At 48.6% G+C, this 19,511-nt stretch overlaps 1 protein-coding gene across 7 annotated transcripts in view; it reads right to left on the bottom strand.

The window, feature by feature from the left end:
* Positions 1-19,511, bottom strand: part of Pecam1 (platelet and endothelial cell adhesion molecule 1) — a 60,137-nt gene that overhangs the window by 9,885 nt on the left and 30,741 nt on the right. For 2 of the 7 annotated variants that reach the window (XM_085829465.1, XM_085829466.1), the window contains exons 9-14: positions 19,190-19,297; positions 18,556-18,583; positions 17,802-17,875; positions 15,604-15,657; positions 14,120-14,182; positions 6,281-6,337 (exon numbers count right to left, since the gene is read on the bottom strand). In XM_085829465.1, coding sequence (XP_085685591.1) covers positions 6,281-6,337; positions 14,120-14,182; positions 15,604-15,657; positions 17,802-17,875; positions 18,556-18,583; positions 19,190-19,297 — 384 coding nt within the window. The remainder of the gene's footprint in view (positions 1-6,280; positions 6,338-14,119; positions 14,183-15,603; positions 15,658-17,801; positions 17,876-18,555; positions 18,584-19,189; positions 19,298-19,511) is intronic. The other 5 variants (XM_085829468.1, XM_085829469.1, XM_085829470.1 and 2 more) reach the window with 3 other exon arrangements.

The raw sequence follows: 19,511 nt of genomic DNA, 5'->3' as shown, positions 1-19,511 counted from the left end.
TACCAAGAGTTCCAGGCTCTGTCACAAAACAACAAACAAATAAAAACCTGCTTTCCCCAAGTCTACCTGCCCTTCAAACCCTGTCATATAATATTCCATTGTTCCTAGTTGGAGGGAACAGGAACTGCTGTCCCAAAGGGGCCCCTCTTCTATTCTAGCTGGGACAATGGCAGTTGGCCTCTTGAAAAATTTATACATCAGCCCAGGCACCGAGCAGCCACTCTGTCAGCCTCTACACACCGAGGGAGGCCATGACAGCTCCTCTGGGCCCAGGTCTCCACAGGGAAGAAGGAACCCCATGCTCCAGCCTCCCACACCCAGCTACCCGCGTTCTTCGGAAGCAGAAACAAAACACGACCGACATATTAAAACTCTGCATGGCAGCCGGGCATGGTGGTGCACGCACGGCTTTAATCCCAGCACTGGGCCGGCAGAGGCAGGCAGATTTCTGAGTTCAAGGCCAGCCTGGTCTACAAAGTGAGTTCCAGGACAGCCAGGGCTACACAGAGAAACCCTGTCTCGAAAAACCAAAACCAAACCAAACCAAACCAAAACAACAACAACAACAACAAAACTCTGCATGGGAGAAGGCAAGACTGATGGCAGGCAAGTCTGGGCCCACTTGGGGACTGTTTCTTTGGTGGGTAATGTTACATGATGGGGCACGGTGTAAGGTACTTTCCCCTCCTGCGTGTTCAGGCAGGAAGTGCCACCCTGGCAGTACCTGCTGGCCCAGCTGGCTTTGGGCCACACAGGATGGGTGGGAACCAACTTTCAAGTGTTCTTCTCTCCCTTCAGAGAGAACTTAGCCAGGACCCCATCCCCACCCCTGCTCCTATTTTTTTTCCTTTTTAAATGTAAAAACAACAGAAGTTTATTGCTCAGAGTTCTAGGAGTGGGGGAGGAGGTGCAGGGGGAGGGAGGGCAAGATGAAGCCCAGGGCTCAGAGACCAGAGAGTGTTCCACCCTTAGACAAGGTGGCTTCCTGCTGAGAGGCCTCTTCTCCTTAATTTAAATTGATGTAGGGTCTAATCCTGGCCCAGTCTAGCCTCAGACTTGCAGCAATCCTCCTGCCTCAGCCTTTCAAATGCCATGATGTCCAGGTCAGGTTCTTTCTTGATGGCATTTCCTGTCATGGCTATCCTCTTGGTAAGAGGCAGTAAGGAGTGTGAGAAAGATGAGGATTTCTGCCCACTCGCTTCCCACCGCCCCCAGCCCCATTCACACATCCTGGGCTGGGTCTGGTGGCACACAACTGTAACGACACCATTTGAGAGGCTGCCACAGGAGGGTTGTGAGTTGGAGGTTAATTAAACTGTCTTAAAGAAAAGGAAAGAAAAGGAGATGGGGTGGGGAGGAACTGGAAAAGATGAAAGAAAAAGATCCTGGAAGTTTGAATTCCACACAAAGAGAAAGCAAGGGTGAAGAGGGGTGGAGTGGTTGATGCTTGGGTGGGGAGTGGGGGTGCCCAACTGACACAGAGCTGGGGCTGACAGCCAGACTTGGTTTCCTTTACAGGCCAGAGGTGTGGGTGCGACCAGGTGCCCTGGTCAGCTCCTGAGGTGGACACAGAGAAAGCAAGAGCTGGTGTCTGAGGGAGCTCTCCTAGTGGACAGGCATAGAAGCTGGTGTCCTCTAAGCCAGGGCTTCTCTGTGTTCACCCTGCTGACATTCTGGGCTGGGAACTCTTGACAGAGACTGACTGTACCACGAGATGTTTCATAGCATCCCTGACTCCTACCCACCAGACTCATCAGGACTGCTCTCCCTACACCAGGTTGTAGCAACCGGGCATGTGTGCTGAGCTGGGGGTGTGACTCAGTGGACGGACATCTAACTGGCAGGCCTGAGGTCCTGCGAGCCGACTCTCCAGCACTGCAGGCCACCACCATGAAATGAAACCCCCTAGAGCTCAGGCATATCACAGATTATCCCTCATGAAGTCTAAGGTCAATGGAGTTAAGTGACAGACAGAAATGCATGCAGCCTCCACCTGGCCTACTCTCTCTTACAGTTCACCGCTGTGCCCTGAGAGACACACAAACACTTAACGTTTCTCTCTCTCTCTCTCTCTCTCTCTCTCTCTCTCTCTCTCTCTCTCTCTCTCCCTCCCTCCCTCCCTCCCTCTCTCTCTCTCCTTTGAATAGGGTCTCAAGAGGCCTGGGTTGGAGTTGAACTTTCTATTTACCTGAGGATGGCCTTGAACTCCCCCTCCTGGAAAGCATAGTTTCCTCCTTGAATCACAGGCATACAGTTTGTTTATCTCTACTTTGTTAGTTCTGAGAATGCCTGCCTTCCCCTCACCCCTCACAATCAGCCAGGGGATGGTGGCATTAGCGCCTCACGCAGCAACAGGAAAGGACAAAGTTCAAAGGTCTCGAGGTGTTCTTTTTGTTTTGTTATTTGTGGTTGTTTGTATTTCTCCAAGACAGGGTTTCTCCGTATAGCCCTGGCTGCCCTGGAACTCCCTCTGTAAACCAGCCTAGCCTTGAACTCAGGGATCCGCCTGCCTCTGCCTAAGAGGTTCTTACCTAAGAGTCCATTGCTAGGGCAAGCTGGTGTTAGTGGGCTGCAGAGAGACTTAGCAGACCCTGAGGGGGGCTCTGAATGTTTGAGTTACAAAACCCATCACAGCCCTTACCCTCCCAAGATTCACTGTAGTGTATTTCTGCCTATTTTATAGTAGTTCCTATGCCAGGGTCACTCTGTCCATCTGTCTGACGAGACCAGAGCCAACATCAGGGGGCCCAGCTATGGAGCTTTCCATTACAATGGCACAGAAAAATGTCCAGGCTGGATCCTGGCCAGTGCGAACTCTGGAGAAATGAAGACAGGCAGACCCTGAGATCCAGGAAGTTCTGTAAATATCTATAGACTCTGAGTGTTGACAGAGAGATGAGGGTGAGTTGAGGATTAGACTTGGGTTAACCCTTAAAGTGACTACACCCCACGTGTCCAGGCAGACAGAGCTAGAGGGGCCAGGGCTGAGAAGATGTTCTCTATTTCCAAATGCCGGGAACCCGAAACAATTTTTATTAATTAATTAATTAATTAATTAACTGGTTTGGCTTAGTTTCTCTGACTGGTCTGAAATGTTTTTATAGACCAGGCTAGACTTGAACCCACAAAGATGCACCTCCTGTGTACTGGAATTAGAGGTGAGCTCTACCATGCCTGTCTTATTTAATCTTTTTAAAATTTTTATCTCTTTTTGTTTTGTTTTTTCAAGGCTGGATTCCTCTGTGTAGCTATGGCTGTCTATATTCCAGGCTGGTCTCAAACCCAGAGTTCTGCGTGCCTCTGCCTCAGGAACACTGGTATCACAGGTATGTGTCACCACTGCCAGGTGCGCATTTATTTATTTATTTTTATTCCAGTTATTTACTTAATCTGGGTGGTGAGGTGCATGTGCTACCGTGCTCATCTGGAGGTCAGAGGGCAACTTTCGGGGTTCAGCCCCTCCTTCCACTATGTGAGTCACAGGGTTTGAACTCAGGCTGTCAGGCTTGGTGACAATGCCTTGACCCGCTGACCTTCTTGCCAGTGCAACCCTGGGACTCTTGAAGAGTTTCGATTAAAAGAGAGCTCAAACCCACTGGTTCAGTTTCTTCCTTTGACATGAGAAAAGGCTGAGCGTGGCTAAATTCACAGACAGGATGTGGTGGGGCCAAATTCACAGAATGGTGATGACCAATGGCTGGGGCAGGCAGCGGGTGGGGATGGAGTTATTGGTTAAGGGCCTGGGAAGACGGAGATTCTGGAAATGGGTGGTGGGAACTCTGGCTGCCCGACAGTATCAAAGGATGTAAAGGACACCACATTTGCCACTTGACTATTCGGAAATGGTTAAAACATTAAGTTTTATGTACATGTTATAACAATACAGAAAAAGAAGGTCAGCTTAGCATCTAAAGATTGCAAACAGCACGCACCTCTCATAGCTTTCAAACTCCCTCCTGCTTCTTTGTCAAGCTCCCCCAAATCTCTCCAAGGGCCCATTCCCGGGGGTGGGGGTGGGGTGGGGGTAAGGGGTGGGTGGGAGGGGAACCTGCTCCTTGGAGGCTGTCCTGCCTAAGCCCTTCTGCTTATCTAGGGGAGTGACCTTCCTTTGAATCTCTCAGGGGAAAGGGGGTTTCAGAGCCAAAACTCCGCCCTATGAGCCATTTCCCCAAACAGCCTGCCCTGGGGTGCCACTGAAGATATAGCAAAGACTGTGAGGGGAGCGGCCGCTAAGAGCCTTCCCTACACCCAGTCAGCCGCCAGCTGCACACGCGCACCTTCTGTCACCCTCTGCGCACACACAGGGTATTTCTGGATTTTCTCTCTCAGCTGTCTCTGTTCTGATCAGTCCAGGATGCCGAGGGAGTGAGAGAGACCCTAGGGGCAGGACCTGTGCGGCACAATCACAGCACCCACAGACTGACCCTCAAACTGGAGTCCTCAGGGCTGGGAGTGGATCGGGCAATCTAACCAGGAATCCAGTCCATCCCCTCATTTCACAGAGAAGATGATTATGCTGGATAAGTTTTAGAATCAACATGGCACAAGCCAGAGTCCTTTAGGAAGAGGGACTCTCAGTTGAAACAATGATCCCATCAGATTTTCTTGATTAATTTTCTTGATTAATGATTGATGTGGAGTGCTCAGCCCACTGTGGTTAGTGTCAACCCTAGGCATGTAGTCTGGGTCCTATAAGAAAAGAGGCTGAGCAAGACATGAGGGAAAAGCCAGTAAGCAACACTCCTCCATGGCTTCTGCATCAGCTCCTGCCTCCAGGTTCCTGCCCTGCCCTGACTTCCCTCAGTGATGGAACAGTGATGAAGAGATATAAGCCAAGCAAACCATCCCCTACCCAAGTTGCTTTTAGTCATAATTTTTTATCCCAGGATTAGAAACCCTAACTAAGACAGTTATGGAAGTCTGGGAATGTTTCATGGTTTGACCCAGGCCACCCAGGGCCACCCCATCACACAAAGATGCCGGTTTTAACGTCTATAGTAAGTAGAATTGGATTCTCCAATGGATCTGGTGATGACAGGAACCCAAATCAAGATGAGCAGTGAAGGCCATGAGGAGCGTAAGGACAGTCTGCCCCAGATAGTATGGATGCTTTGTCTGCATGTATATATGTGTATTATATGCATTTCTAGTGCCTCTGGAGGCCAGAAGAGGGCGTCAGATCCCCTGGAACTGAAGTTAAAAATGGCTGCAAGCCACCATGTAGGAGCTAGCAACTGAATCCCATCCTCTCTGCAAGAACATCTTAACCACTGTGTTCTTAACCGCTGAGCAGTCTCTCTCCAGCCCCTCTCCCTCCCTCCCCATCTTTTTTTTTTTTTTTTTTTTTTCGAGACAGGGTTTCTCTGTATAGTCCTGGCTGTCCTGGAACTCACTCTGTAGACCAGGCTGGCCTCGAACTCAGAAATTCGCCTGCCTCTGCCTCCCGAGTGCTGGGATTAAAGGCATGCGCCACCACACCTGGCCCCCTCACCATCTTTTAAATACAGTTCTCATGTACATAGCCAGGTTGTTCTTGAACTTTATATACAGGCAATGGCCAAAGCTTGCTTTTCTAGTTCTCCCCGCCCTGTGCTTGGATTACAGGCCTGTACCACCAGGCTCAGCATCCTGTCCTTTCTGTACATGTTTATTGTTAAGCAGTTACATACCTCCCCTCCCCCAACCTTCTTTCTGAGTCACTCCTCTCTGAGATTTCTTCTACAAGTTAATCAACCCAGTCTGCTTATTCCTTGCTGGACTATCTCATTTGCAAGGCCTCAGGCAGGAACCCAGGCCTGTAAGAGGAAAAATTGTCCTGCCAGCTCCTTCCCTCTAACCAAAGACTACAGCTCAGTGATGGGAATGTGGAGTCTAGCTCTGGGTGCTCAGAGATGTGCTTCTGTGATCTTGGGCCAAGTGCCTTAGACTGTCTGTGCCTCTGTATTCTTAGGGTAGTAGGAGGGACAGAGTCAGACCCTAATATAAGAGTTGATGCTCTGCTGGGAAGTGGTGTCCCACACCTTTAATCCCAGCACTTGGGAGGCAGAACCAGGTGGATCTCTGAGTTTGAGGCCAGACTGGTCCACAGAGTGAGTTCTGGGACAGCCAAGGCTACACAGAGAAACCCTGTCTCAAAAAACCAAAAGCGGGTTTTGGGGGATGGTGATAAAGAGTTGATGCTCTCTTTGGCTTTCCCCCACCCCTCTGCCCACTCTCAAGGCCCCATTAGTGATTCTAGCACAGGCCCTCCCACTCTGGGAATCAGGGGCCCCTCACTCACTAGGGTCGACCTTCCGGATCTCACTGTACACCGTCTCTGTGGCTCTCGTTCCCAGAGCTGGAAAGGGAACCAGGCACAGGTCAGTAGCTGCCTTGGAGCCCCAGGCTAGCCCACTGCTGTACCTTCCCAACACCCAACGCTGCCCAGTCGAGAAGCCCCACACCGAGTATATCTTCATTCCCCAGCTTCAGAAGTTCAGACCTAACCAGAGGCTCCTAGACACCAAAAGTAGGTCAATAGACCACTGTGTGAAGAGCCCGGCTGCAGGAAGACTCTGCACAGACCCAAAGTCCCTAGCACAGTCACCCACCCCCCTTTCCCTGCCACAGAGACCCTGTGTCAGCTGCCCTGCCAGGACCTGCCCATCAGGGCTCTGCTATGTACAGCCTCACAGCCACCGGGGGTTGAGGAGGGTGGATCCCAAGAATTAGAATTGGATCCTGAGGTCTGGGTTGGAGTCTGGCATGAGCAGCAGCCATACAGATCGGCTGGGACAACAGCCACTTGCAGATAGAGCTTGCTGAGCTTCCTGCCTCTGGTGTCAACATCTAGGCTCACTACAGAATCTAAGTGAAGCACCCTGGGGCCTGGCCTGGCATGAGTTTGTTCTGTGTTGGGTTTTTTTTGTTTGTATTGTTATTGTTGCTTGAGACAGTTTCATGTAGCCCAGGCTGGCCTTCAATTTGCTGGGTAGCCTAGGCTGGTTTTGAACTCCTGATCCTCCAGCCTTCACCTCCCAAGTACTGGGATTATAAACCTGCACCATTACACCTAGGTACACGGTCTTGAACCTAGGTTCAAGACCACCTGCATGGTCTTGAACCTATAGCCAGTGTCATAATTCTCTGACTTAGACCTTCAAAATAGAAGACAAGGCTACCTGTTTATTTCATATTGAAATATGTTCAAGGATGTGAATATACAGGTGTTCTGTACACTCACAGAGTATGCACACACTATACATACTTGTACACAGTATCCAGACTCACTCACACAGAGAATGCACTCATGTATATATATATATACATATACCCAGAGACACCGAGGAAGCAGGACAAAACTGGAACACATCCTAGGTTTCTGATGCTTGCAGGGAAGACCAGGAAGTCTCCTTGCACAGCTGGATGGGTTTGGGCTAGCCCCCTCCTCTGCCATCTCCCTCAGAGAGCCTGAGATGTCCTGTCACATACTGTCCTTATTGCAGATGCCTGGGCCCCACATGGATTCTAACTACACCAAAGATACTTTCTCACTTTGCTATGAGGCCACTCCTACAGTGACCTTTTCCTTTCTCTGGACTCTGAGCCCTTCCGTTGCTGACACAGTCCTTCTCTTACAGCATCACCCCAAAGCCACATGCATATATACCCCAATATTTGCATCTTCTGTGCCCTGAGCAGTTACATGGGCTCTTGTGACCCCAGAGCAGTTTGGTGACATTTACCCAAAGCATGCTTGCTTTCTTTGTTCCCACAGTTGTCTGCCCTGGTGTATTCCCAAGGTCTTATAGAGCAAAGGCCCAGCTTAGGCTCCACCCCACCCCACCATTCAGGCTTTGCGTAGTCTTCCAGTCAGTCTTGGCTATCCCTAGCATTGTCTGCAAGGTAATGAAGAAAAAGCACCAGCCCATGCCCTGAAATATCGCCGACCTTGAACTTCAGAAGGTCAAGGCACAGATAGCCCCTTCCTGAGATTTCCTGTCTATGTAATAAGGAGCACGCCACAGGACTGGTAGGTAGGCTGTGGGACTAAAGTCTAGGTTCCTCATTAGACACTGGATGTGGGTGGCTGTATAAATCCTGTATGACAGAGAAAGGCCAGGAGTGGTTCACATCCTCACAGCAGAACTTGGGGCACCCAGAATGATGAAGGCATTGCAGAAGGAATTAAAGTCACTTCCCAAGGCAGGAGTTGGAGGTCAATAAAGTAGCTGAGATCCCAGTTCCCCAGTGTAAAGACATCTGCCTAAGAGAACAGGATCCCATGCAAGCAGAGACTGAAACTCCAGGCATCTCCAAACCTGCTGTGGGGCCTTCTACACACCAAGAGATCCATTCAACGACTGTACACATCTCCTATGTGGCCTCAACCACTAAAGAAGAGAATGTGGATCCGGTTCTAGCTTTCAGGTGCTCTAGGCTTCAAGGAAAGACAGATGTGCCAAAAATGTTAATGAGCTGAAGATGTGGTTCAGTGATACAGCACCAGCTCAGCATGTACAAGGCTCTGAGTTCAAGCCCCAGTGCAAACAAACAAACAAACAAACAACAAACAAATACCACAGGGCTGGGAGATGGCTCAGTGGGTAAGAGCACTTGCTGCACAAACGTAAGAACCTGAGCTGGAATTCTGAACCCAAATCCCAGACAATCTGGGGCATAGCTGTAGGCACCCATAACCCCAGCAACTGTTAGGGGCAGAGGTAAGAGGGCTGACTGCTAGGGCTTGCTGGCTGCCAGCCTAGATCCAGGATCAGCAGGAGACTGTCCCAAAAGAATATGGTAGTGGGAGACAGAGCGTGACACCTGACATAAATTAGAGCCCGTGAGTTCAGAGTGTGCTCAGAGACATGCGTATCCTAACACACAACACACACACACACACACACACACACACACACACACACACAGAGCTAAAAATAACTGTGTGATAACTGCTATAAGATGTTGTCCATAAGAAGCAAGTCTAGACCTTCCTCTGCCCTAGCCTAACAAGGAGCTAGGATAGAAGGGGGATGAATTGGGATAAGGGTGAGGTGAGGGCTGGGTGGGCTGGGCAGCCAAACATGGGTGGGGTTAGCCTGGACATCTTGTGAACTCCACTGTTCCAGGTACCTCTCTGGTCTCCTTGGCAACAGTTTGATATTCTCTGGACCTCAGTGGCTTCAGTCTGTGCCTACCTCAAGTCAGGAAGGGGTGCTTTCCACTTCTAGACTGAGCTGCATGGTCTATGCTTGCCCCTGGTTTTGCCCAGCTCAGTAAGAGGGGGTGGGGGCGGGGGGGCGGAGCAGGGTGCAGCTGCTCACTGCCCTTCCCCCTCTCATGGCTCCTTGGCAGCAGCTGCCTGCTAAAGACTAGCCCAGGCCAGGAGCTGTTTGTCTCTGCTTGTCAGAGGCGTTTCCTGATGGGTCTCTATTTTGGTTTCTGTTTTTCTCTGTGCTAACAGAGAAAGAGACAGCTCCAACGTCATGGGGTTTTCCCAGCAATTAGCCTCAGAGCAAACAGACAGCAAATCGGGATTTAATGAGTTCCTTCCCGTCCTCCTCCATCCGCAGTGACCACTTGGTGAGCTGCCAGCCAGGGTTAGATCTGGACCCGGTCCCCATAGCCTTCTCCAATTGTGTAGGATGAGAGACCTTGAGAACAGCAGATCAGGCTGGCAAGCACTAGTTCATATTTAGTCATCATTGACCTTGAACCCACAAAGCCCTTCTTTCTTCACCTAGCAATCAATGCCCTTGCTTGGGGGAGAACAAGGGGCCAGCACCAGTGGTCCAGACCTGAGTTCCTCACTGTCCTTCTTCAACAAGGAGGAAACACAGCTTGTATCCTCTAAGTTCCTCTTGCCCACCCAAATGACCTTTGTTCTAGAATCTTCCCCAGAGCCCTGACAGGGCAACTAGTGCAAACTGGGAAATGTGACTGATAGCTTGGCTGCCAGGGACAGCTGCAGAATCTAGCGAGGGAAGCCAGAGGCAATTGCCACGGTCCCACCCTATTCTAGGAACTGCCACACTTCCTCTATTCAATCCTTCCACACCCTCAAGAAAGCAAAAGAACACCAGATACAAGGACACTCCCCCAACAAAAGGGAAATGGAGCCTTTCCCAGGGCCAATGATGCTTCCTTCTTCAGCTTTCAGAACTCCCAGCACACACGCGTGCACTCCCATACAAGTATCATGCACAACCCTCAGGCTTCTGCCTGCCCAGACCTGGGCCTGGACCACTGTGGGAGGATGGATTCAGCCTGGTGTCAGAGCCCAGGGTGACAGGCAACTTGAGGATGTTCTGTATAGACAAGAGAGCAGGGATTTGGTCCCCTGTGCCTTGAGCTGTCCGTGTTCACCCACCACGGTAGAATGCAGCAGTCCAGAACAGAAAGGATGGTGTAGCCGGCTCTGATCTTGTCATTCTACCCTTAAGCTAGCACCTTCCCTTACCTCTAGGAAGAAGAAAGATGTTACCTGGCTTGGCAAGCCCAGGATGCAGTCGAAGCCCAGGCTGGACCAGTGACAGTTGATACTGATCACTCTACAGTTTCATCTGTCCTGGCTTGCCTCTGAGCTCCAGACCCCTGAGCTTCCTACTCTTGGGTGTCTCAATGGCATCTTAGATTTAACCCAGCCAAACTGGATCTTATCCTCAAACACCACAGCCGTCCATGCAGTTACTCCAGCAAGAAATGTAGGGACTCTGGCTCCCCAATCCTGGCTGTGACAGATCTCAGATGTGCACCTAGACACCATCCATTGTTGGCACCCACTGTCTCTTGCACAGTGATAGCATATCTGTCTTGTTCTTCTTCAGGCCACTTCCTTGCTGGTCTTGAGTTTGCTTTTGTTTGTATGTATGTATGTATGTATGTATGTATGTATGTATGCATGCATGTATGTATATATGTATGGTATGTATACAGTGGTTGCATGTCTTGGGAGGACTGTGTATGCACATGTATGGAGGTCTGAGAAAGACTAGGAATCTTTCTCAATAGTTCCCCAGATTTGTGACTCTATGGGACTTCTGTGTGTGCATGTATGCATGTGTGTGTGATTGTGTGTATGTGTGTGTGGTTGTGTGTGTCTGTGTGTGTGTATTTCTTGGCTTTCCTTTGATTTCCTCTATTCTGGTTTGTTCATTATTGTATTGTGTTTTACCTCATTTTTTACGGATGCCTGTTTTTTTTTTTCTAATGAGAGAGAGAGAGAGAAAGAGAGAGAGAGAGACAGAGAGAGAGAGGTGGATTTGGTTGGGTAGGGAGCATCTGGGAGGAGTTGGATATAGTGTATGGCTGGGTGGTGGTGGCACATGCCTTTAATCCCAGCACTCGGGAGGCAGAGGCAGGTGGATTTCTGAGTTCGAGGCCATCTACAGAGTGAGTTCCAGGACAGCCAGGGCTACACAGAGAAACCCTGTCTCCAAAACAAAACAAAACAGAATATAGTGTATGAAAAAAAAATCTAGTATCAATACAAACAACAGTTCTTCACCATATTCATGGAGGCTGGATGCGGACATGGCTGGTCTAGCTAGTCAGCTTGCCCTGGGAAGCCCCTGTCTGTTTTTTGAGGAATACTGGAATTACAGGAGGGCCATCACACTCACTCAGTGTTTACATGGGTTCTTGAGACCCAAACTCCAGTCCTTACACTGACAAGATAAGGCCCTCCTTATCTATCCACTGAACTCCTCCCGAGTCCCTAAGAATTTTTTTTTTTTTAAAAGAAGGAGCTCAGAACCAGCCATTGCCCAGCCTGAAGCCTCCGGAAATGTTCTCTTATGTTCCCTTATCCGTTTAGAATAGGACTGAAATCCTCCGGGGCCCCATGTGCTCCAGCATCATCACCCTGTCCTCCTAACTCTATCCTTTCTGTCTCTGCAGACACATGAGCCTCCTTTCTGATGCTTTTGAGATAGGGTCTCATGTATCTCAGGATGGCCTTGAACTCTTGGTCCTACTGTGTCATACAGCTATGCTTTGGGATTGAGTGTGGGTATGCACCACACACCCAGCAACCCTTTCAGACCAAACTAAATGAGCTAGCTAGCTGTGACCTGCCAAAACTACCCTTTCCATTCCCTGGGTCTTTCTAACCAGCCCCACCCTTTATCAACTGCCTACCTTGCAGCTACCGTGCTTACAACCTTCAGCCCCTACTTAATCAATGGCTCTCAAAGAGGCCCTCTTGCATGGCTCAGCGAAGGTCAGAGAAAGCATCCCCTTACTACAGCCCACTCTACCCATCTACAGCACTTACAATCACCTGATACCATCTATTCTTTAGTTTTCCCAGCTCCCACTTAGACTACATGCACACCAGGGAGGGAACACCCTTGCCTTTGTGTCTCACACAGTGGCTGGCATCTTTATGTCACTGTCACTATCAGCTACCAAAATGAGTCAAACGCTTCACTCCAAAATAAAAAAAGACAAGAGCATCAGGCCTTCCACGTGCCCCACCCCTCAGGTCCAGTCAGGACACCACCCATGCCCATACAGCAAAGCACATTAAAGTCTCCAGTCCACACCTCTGACCGGAGGTCACAGGGATGTGCCAGTGGTGTTGCACAGGACATGTCTCCTGATTGGAAAGTTTCACATATATAACTGCTGACAGGGCACTTGGAACCACGCTCGGTAAGAGATGGAAGAGAAACTCCAGAAGTCGTCCTAAATCATCGAGCAAGAGGTGGCTTCAGGACACCATCACCATGTGGCTCCAGCTAATGATTGGCAGGCCCAGCCTGGAAAACTGCCCAGGGTTGCTTGGCTGAGAACCCAGCACAACGCAAAGGCAGACAGATGGCAGCAGTCCTAAGGAGCTTCCCTACAAGGGCCAGAAGGCTTGGGATGGCTACTTCTTTTGAAGCACACAGGAGCCCAAGGGTGGGCCAAGATGGAGAAGGGTTGGGAGATGGGTTTTGTTTCTGGTGTTCAAAACGGCTGAGATCTGCTGTAACCCACCTACTATGTGTCTGTCTCCCAGCACTGAATCAGATAGGGACTTATAGGCAGCTTGCCCTTGAGTGAATCACACACACCTAACAAAAAAAGCTAAGGCACAGATCTCATGTCACACTGAAAGGAGGACTCTACTCTTTCCCCAAACGTCCCCCTAAGGAGGAAAGTCCTCCGTGATGGGTAATCTCCAATTTGACTGGATTTAGAATTGCTGAGGAAGCGCACATGTGTGCACGTGCATGTGTGTATGTGGTCTAAATTGGGCTAATGGAGGTGAAAAGAGCCACCCTAAATGTGGTTGACACATGTCATGGGCTGTGGTTCCAAGTTGCATAAAGAGGACAGATGTAGCTGAGACCCAGCATTCATTGCTTTCCCTGGACACAGTATCTAAAACCTGTCTGAGTTATCATACTTTCTGTGCTGTGAAGAGCTGTATTGCTTCCAATAGCAAAGCAAACAAACCTCTCCTCCCTCAAATTGGTCTTGCCAGGCATTTGGTCACAGCAACAAAGTAAGTAACATATACATCGTCCACACCCTCATCACCACCACCACCACCACCACCATCATCACCATCGGTTGTGTGTGGTAGCAGTGGTAGGGGCTCTGTGCAAATGTGAGTGCAATGCCTGCAGATACCAGAAGAGGACGCTGGATTCCCCTGGAGCTGGAGTTACAGGTGGTCGTGAGCCACCCGATATAGATGCTGGGAACCAAACTCAGTTTCTCTGGGAGAACAAACAGTCTGTGCTCTTAGCCATGGAGCCATCTCTCCAGCCCCATGTTCTCCATTTTATGCATGCATTTGATTGACACACGTTTGGTCCACACAGACAACTGTTCTAGGAGCACAGTGCATCTGGGCAGGGGCTGGCCTCTGAAAGAAGGCCTGAACACTTGGTGGGGGATAGGGAAGTGGCTCCCATAGACTCTTCCAGAGAAGAGTGCTCAGCTCTTAGTCCCTGCCTGGCCCGCAGTAAGTACACAGGGTACAATCACAGTTTTATAGCTCCAGACTTAGGCACATCTAGTAGGTCTATAGAAGACCATCTCCATTCCAAGAGACAATTCTGACTGTACACAGCATCTCATGTGGTATCTACATCTAAGCCCAGAGCCTAATGTGGGCTCGGCTCACTTGGCGAGGGCTGCTTACCTTGGTGAGGCTCAAGGGAGGGCACTTCCACTTCTGTGTATTCTACATCCATGTTCTGGGGGTCTGTTAAAAGAATCACAGCGCTGTGAGTTTAGATAGCACCTCCTCTGGAGGCATCAAACCACACTAGAAACCTTTATTCCGGTCAGCCCTACATTGGTTCGGGCAGCAGACACTGTACATAGCCTCTCTGACTTGTAGAGTGTGGGAGGATTTTCAACAGGTTATTAGGTGTGGACAGCAGCCCAGGATGGGCTCCAGCAGTCAAGGCCTGTCCAGTCTCAAGGCCGTGGAAATGGATTTGAATGCTGTAGGACCAAGCTTACCAGCCTCTAAGTGTTTAAAGAAAATGAGGCATTCTGGGTAACAAAATCTCCAGGTTCTGGGGAGGCACCCAGGAAATTATTTTTTGCTTTCAACTCTGGCTATTGCTGCTGCTGTTCATTGTGTCTGGTACCCCAGGAGACCAGGAGAGGGTGTCAGATCCTCAGAGACTTACATTACAGGTGATTGTGAGTCATTCACTGTACGGGAACTGAAGCTGGATTCTCTGACAGAGCAGCCAGTGCTTAACAGTGAGCTATCTCTCCAGCCCTTATTGCTGTTTCTTCAGACAGGGCCACATGTATTCCAGGGCAGCCCGGACTTGCTACTCAGTCAAGGCTAGCCTTGACTACCTGGTCTTCCTGCCTCCGCCTCCTGAGTGCTGTGACTACAGATGTGACTACGTTTGCGCTGTTTTAAGACCTCACAGAATTAGAGGGTTTTTGTTGTTGTTGTTGTTTTGTTTTGCTGGCAGCTAAAACAGATGGTGTAGCCAAAGAGACTTCACAGAGCAGGTTGGGAGTTTCAGTTCTCAAGAGAGCTGCACAGAATAGAAAATATCTTGACGAGGCAATTTAAGCCAACACCTCCAAGCCTTAGGCAGAAGTAAACTGTCTATTGTTAGTTGTCTTTAAAAAATTTCTTTAAAACTCCACCTCAGCCACCCAAGAGAAACACCCTCCTACAGCACTTGGAAAGCCGGAAAGGTTTTTTTGGTTTTTTTTGTTTTTTTTTGTGTTTTTTGTTTGTTTGTTTGTTTGTTTTTAGGTATGACAGCTTGCTTCTACTTAGGTTAGGAGGCATCACCATTCAGAACACTGGCTAACATCTTTGGAGAAAAAAAATCCGGCCACCTACACTTTACCATTAGGCTCATATAGACAGAGCCTCTATCCAGACAGCTCAGAGTTTCCGTTTCCTTTTCTCTGTGGTTATTTATTGATTTGTTTATTTTTACAGACAGAGCCTTACTAATTTCTATGTAGCTCTAGAACTCTCTATGTACACCAGGCTGGCTTTGATTCCAGAGACCCACCTGGCTCTCTCCTCGGAGTGCTGGGATTAAAGGTATGTGTCACCACAGCACACAGCTGCCCGTGTTTTTTTTTTTTTTTTTTTTTTGAATGTAAAAGTTTCTACTATAATATTTAAATAATTACCTTTATTTTGATTTATGGGTTTTACTGCATCGTTTCCAGAAACATCATCATAACCTGGTTGAAAAATTAACAGGGTGAGTGACAATAGATATCAGTTTCCTGTAACCGTGTGTGTGTGTGTGTGTGTGTGTGTGTGTGTGTGTGTTCGTTCTCACCCATGTATGTGTGTGTGCTCTCACCCATGCATATGTGTGTGTGCACAAGTGTGCGTGTGCTCGTGTGACATCACATGATAGAGGAAGCTCTATCACTCTCCCTCTGCCTTATTTTTTCAGGCAGCGTCTCTGTGAACCTGGAGCTTGCTGATTCAGCAGGACTAGCTCATGATGGAGCCCACAGGGCGTGGTCATTTCCATCTACCTCCCCTAGTACTGGGGTTACAGGTGCTTGCTGTCACATGTGACTTCTATATAGGTGCTGGGGAATCAAACCCAAGGCCTCACATCCACACAGCAACAGCAAACACTTCACCATCTCCCCAGCACCCTCTATAACTTCTAAAACCTCCAGTACTGCTAAGAAAGCAAAGTCTGATTTCTTCAGGTGACAAGTAACTTTGCCTCTGGTCCTGGGTCTCCTCCTTTGTCTCTGTGGTGTGAGCTTTTCCTGCACGCAGTGGGCCCTTCCTCCACTGCCTGGATAGAAAGTACGGCTACAGAGGGGCACTTTCGTTTGAGAGTTATTTGGAATTCAGAATGGTTTGATGTAAGAACTAATTAAAAATGGAGCTTCTGCATTCTAGAAGGGACCAGTCACTAAAATTAAATATGAAAGCTGATGGCCAGCTAACATTGTCTGGTTAGGGAAGTAAGTTGATGAGAATATGATTTAAAGAAATAACAGTGTCTCTGGATTATCACACCAGTGCACACACGCAAAATGAAGTGTGAGGCTTGCTTGGTGGTAATGCCCTTGCCCAGAAGGTGTGAAGGCTTTGGCTCAATCCCAAGCACTATAAAGCAAATAAACAAACAAACAAACAAACAAACATCTTAGCATGTTGTTTTCCTTAGGATATTCTTTTTTTTTTTTTTTTTTTTTAGAGATTTATTTATATATTTATTTATTATATGTGTGTACACTGTAGCTGTCTTCAGACACTCCACAAGAGGGCATCAGATTTTTGTTACGGATGGTTGTGAGCCACCATGTGGTTGCTGGGATTTGAACTCAGGACCTTTGGAAGAGCAGTCAGTGCTCTTAACTGCTGAGCCATTTCACCAGCCCCCTCCTTAGAATATTCTTATATATAAGGTATTATACTATTCTTCAGGAACACATGGTTTTCCAAAGAGTGTTTGTGCTAATCAGTGCTATTATTCAAATCACTTGTTTGTTTTGATTGCTTGTTTTGAGACAAGGTTTTGATACGGAGCCCCCAACTGGGCTTGGAACTCACTATGTAGACCAAGATGGACTCCAATATGTCCATCTGCATCTGCTCCTTCCTCCCCACAGAGTGCTGAGATGTTCAGAGTGAGCGACCACACCTGCCTCTGAGTGACTTTCTCACAGACCCAAGGGTCCTGAGACTCACTGGGCAGCCTCTCTCCTCTGAGGTCTACACCAGAGTGACATCTCAAGCCGGGCAGTGGTGCCTTTAATCCCAGCACTTGGGAGGCAGAGGCAGGCGGATCTCTGAGTTTGAGGCCAGCCTGGTCTACAGAGTGAGTTCCAGGACAGCCAGGGCTATACAGAAAAACACTGTCTCAAAAAAAAAAAAAAAAAAAAAATCTGGTTTCTGTCTCCCATGTACTGCCTGATTATTTCAGTCTATGGAGGCAACAAGCAGTGAGGTTAATCTCCATTTTTCATCCCAAAGAAATGAAGCAGCGCCGGGCATGGTGGCGCACGCCTTTAATCCCAGCACTTGGGAGGCAGAGGCAGGCGGATTTCTGAGTTCGAGGCCAGCCTGGTCTACAAAGTGAGCTCCAGGACAGCCAGGGCTACACAGAGAAACCCTGTCTCGAAAAGCAAAAAAAAAAAAAAAAAAAAAAAAAGAAATGAAGCAGAGATGGGGAAAGCAGGAAAGGTCCTGCCTTTCCTTTCTGTTTGCTGTGTATCACTAATCTTGTCATGGTTTGTTATAGACGGTAACGGTACCACTGCCCGAAGCTGGGGTTTCCCTTCTACTCCAATCCTACCTTATACATTGAGTTGGGAAAAACTTTTGTAATTAAAGGAAGACTTGGCTTTACCGTAATGGCTGTTGGCTTCCACACTCGGCTCAGAAATCTTCTCGCTGTTGGAGTTCAGAAGTGGAGCAGCTGGCCTTCACACGTAAATGAAGAAGAAAAGAGAAAATTATGTATTGATATTCTTCCCCCAAACCAACAAATCCATCAAAGAAAGGCCATGAGAAAGCAAGAAGAAATATGCCAATTGTACACTTGTAATCACAGCCCTGGGGAGGGTTGGGGCAGGAGAATGGCTGTGACTCTGAGACTAGCCAAAGCTACACAGCAAGACACAAAAAGCTAGTCGTGGTACCACATGCCCTTGGGTATCCCAGCCCTTGGGAGGTAGAGGAAGAGGATCAGGAATTTAAGGCTAGCCTTGGCAAAAGGATGCAAAGACCTTTTTTTTTTTTTTTTTAAATTTTAGGTGTGTGTGTGTGTGTGTGTGTGTGTGTGTGAGAGAGAGAGAGAGAGAGAGAGAGAGAGAGCATGTATATAGTGTATGGTACCAGCAGAGTTTGAGCCATCTCTCCAGCTTGGTAAAAAAACATTTCTTTTAAAAAGGTCAACTCTATTATTCTAAGTATGGAATGAGTTGGCAATCTTCCACTGAGACAGACAGACAGAAACACACACACACCCATTATACCCAAGGCCCTGATTCTTTATGAGTTTGCTAAGAATCTCTGATAGCTTCCTAGCAACCAGTCTGGGCTTGCAGACAAACCCAGCCCTGCCCACAAAGAAGCCACCCCCTCTTAACAGGGACACTGACCTGGACATCTCCACGGGTTTCTGTTTGGCTTTAAAAAAGAAAGAAAAAACTTAGGTCAGTGTAAGTATACAGGATGGTGACCGTCTTTCCCTTGACTCTCCTAAAGCCCCGATACTCAATAAAGGAGAAAAGAGAAACTGGGGGTGTAGCTCAGCACAATTTTCCTACCTTGCAAAAGACAAAAGACCCCAACCCGTCTGCTCCTCCCGGCTCAGACAGCAGCACCATTTTACTTAAGCCTAGGCTAGACCCTATTCCCACAAGTGTGTATGGTACATGATACAAGATCATGACACAACTAGAAGAACATCTGGGAGGCACAGAGTGTGTGCATTTGTGCATGTGCCACACACAGTATGTGCATGCCTGTATGTGCCCTACACCACCACACTTGGGGACACACACCAAGAAATAGCTTCTTGTGACTAGATCAGGTATAATGTCACCCAGATCCCCCCAGTTGCCTTGCCCAACTACACAAGCACCGTTGCTAGTGAGCCACCAAACTTCACACCCACCAACACCAGGCCCTTGCGTTACCAAGCTGACATCCCATAAGGAGAATACATGGTGCTCCCTTAGCCTCCTCCAGGATGCAGTTCCCTGGAAACCCAGGCTGCAGACAGGCACTCACCCTTGGCTTTCCTCAGGAAGTAGCATTTGGCTGCAACTATCAAGGTGGCGATGACCACTCCAATGACGACCACCGCAATGAGCCCTTTCTTCCATGGGGCAAGGAAGACTGGAAGTCGGGTAGAAAGAAAGGAAGCACATGTTTTCCTCCCACCAGCAAGAAATGGCAGCAGATTTAAGCAGCAACTCAGACCCCATTTGCGATCCTTAAAAATGGCATTTTGATTTGGCGTCTGCCCATGAGGGCTTCTGTACTCAGCCTGGGTGGAGATGGTGGCTTCTGCTAGAAACCAAGGTCAACTACGGTCTTCAAGGAGGTACCA

This window comes from Mus caroli, unplaced genomic scaffold (genome assembly GCF_978045245.1).
Source record: "Mus caroli unplaced genomic scaffold, Mus_caroli_1 scaffold_13, whole genome shotgun sequence".
NCBI lineage: Eukaryota > Metazoa > Chordata > Mammalia > Rodentia > Muridae > Mus > Mus caroli.
This window is presented reverse-complemented; position numbering and strand designations above follow the sequence as displayed.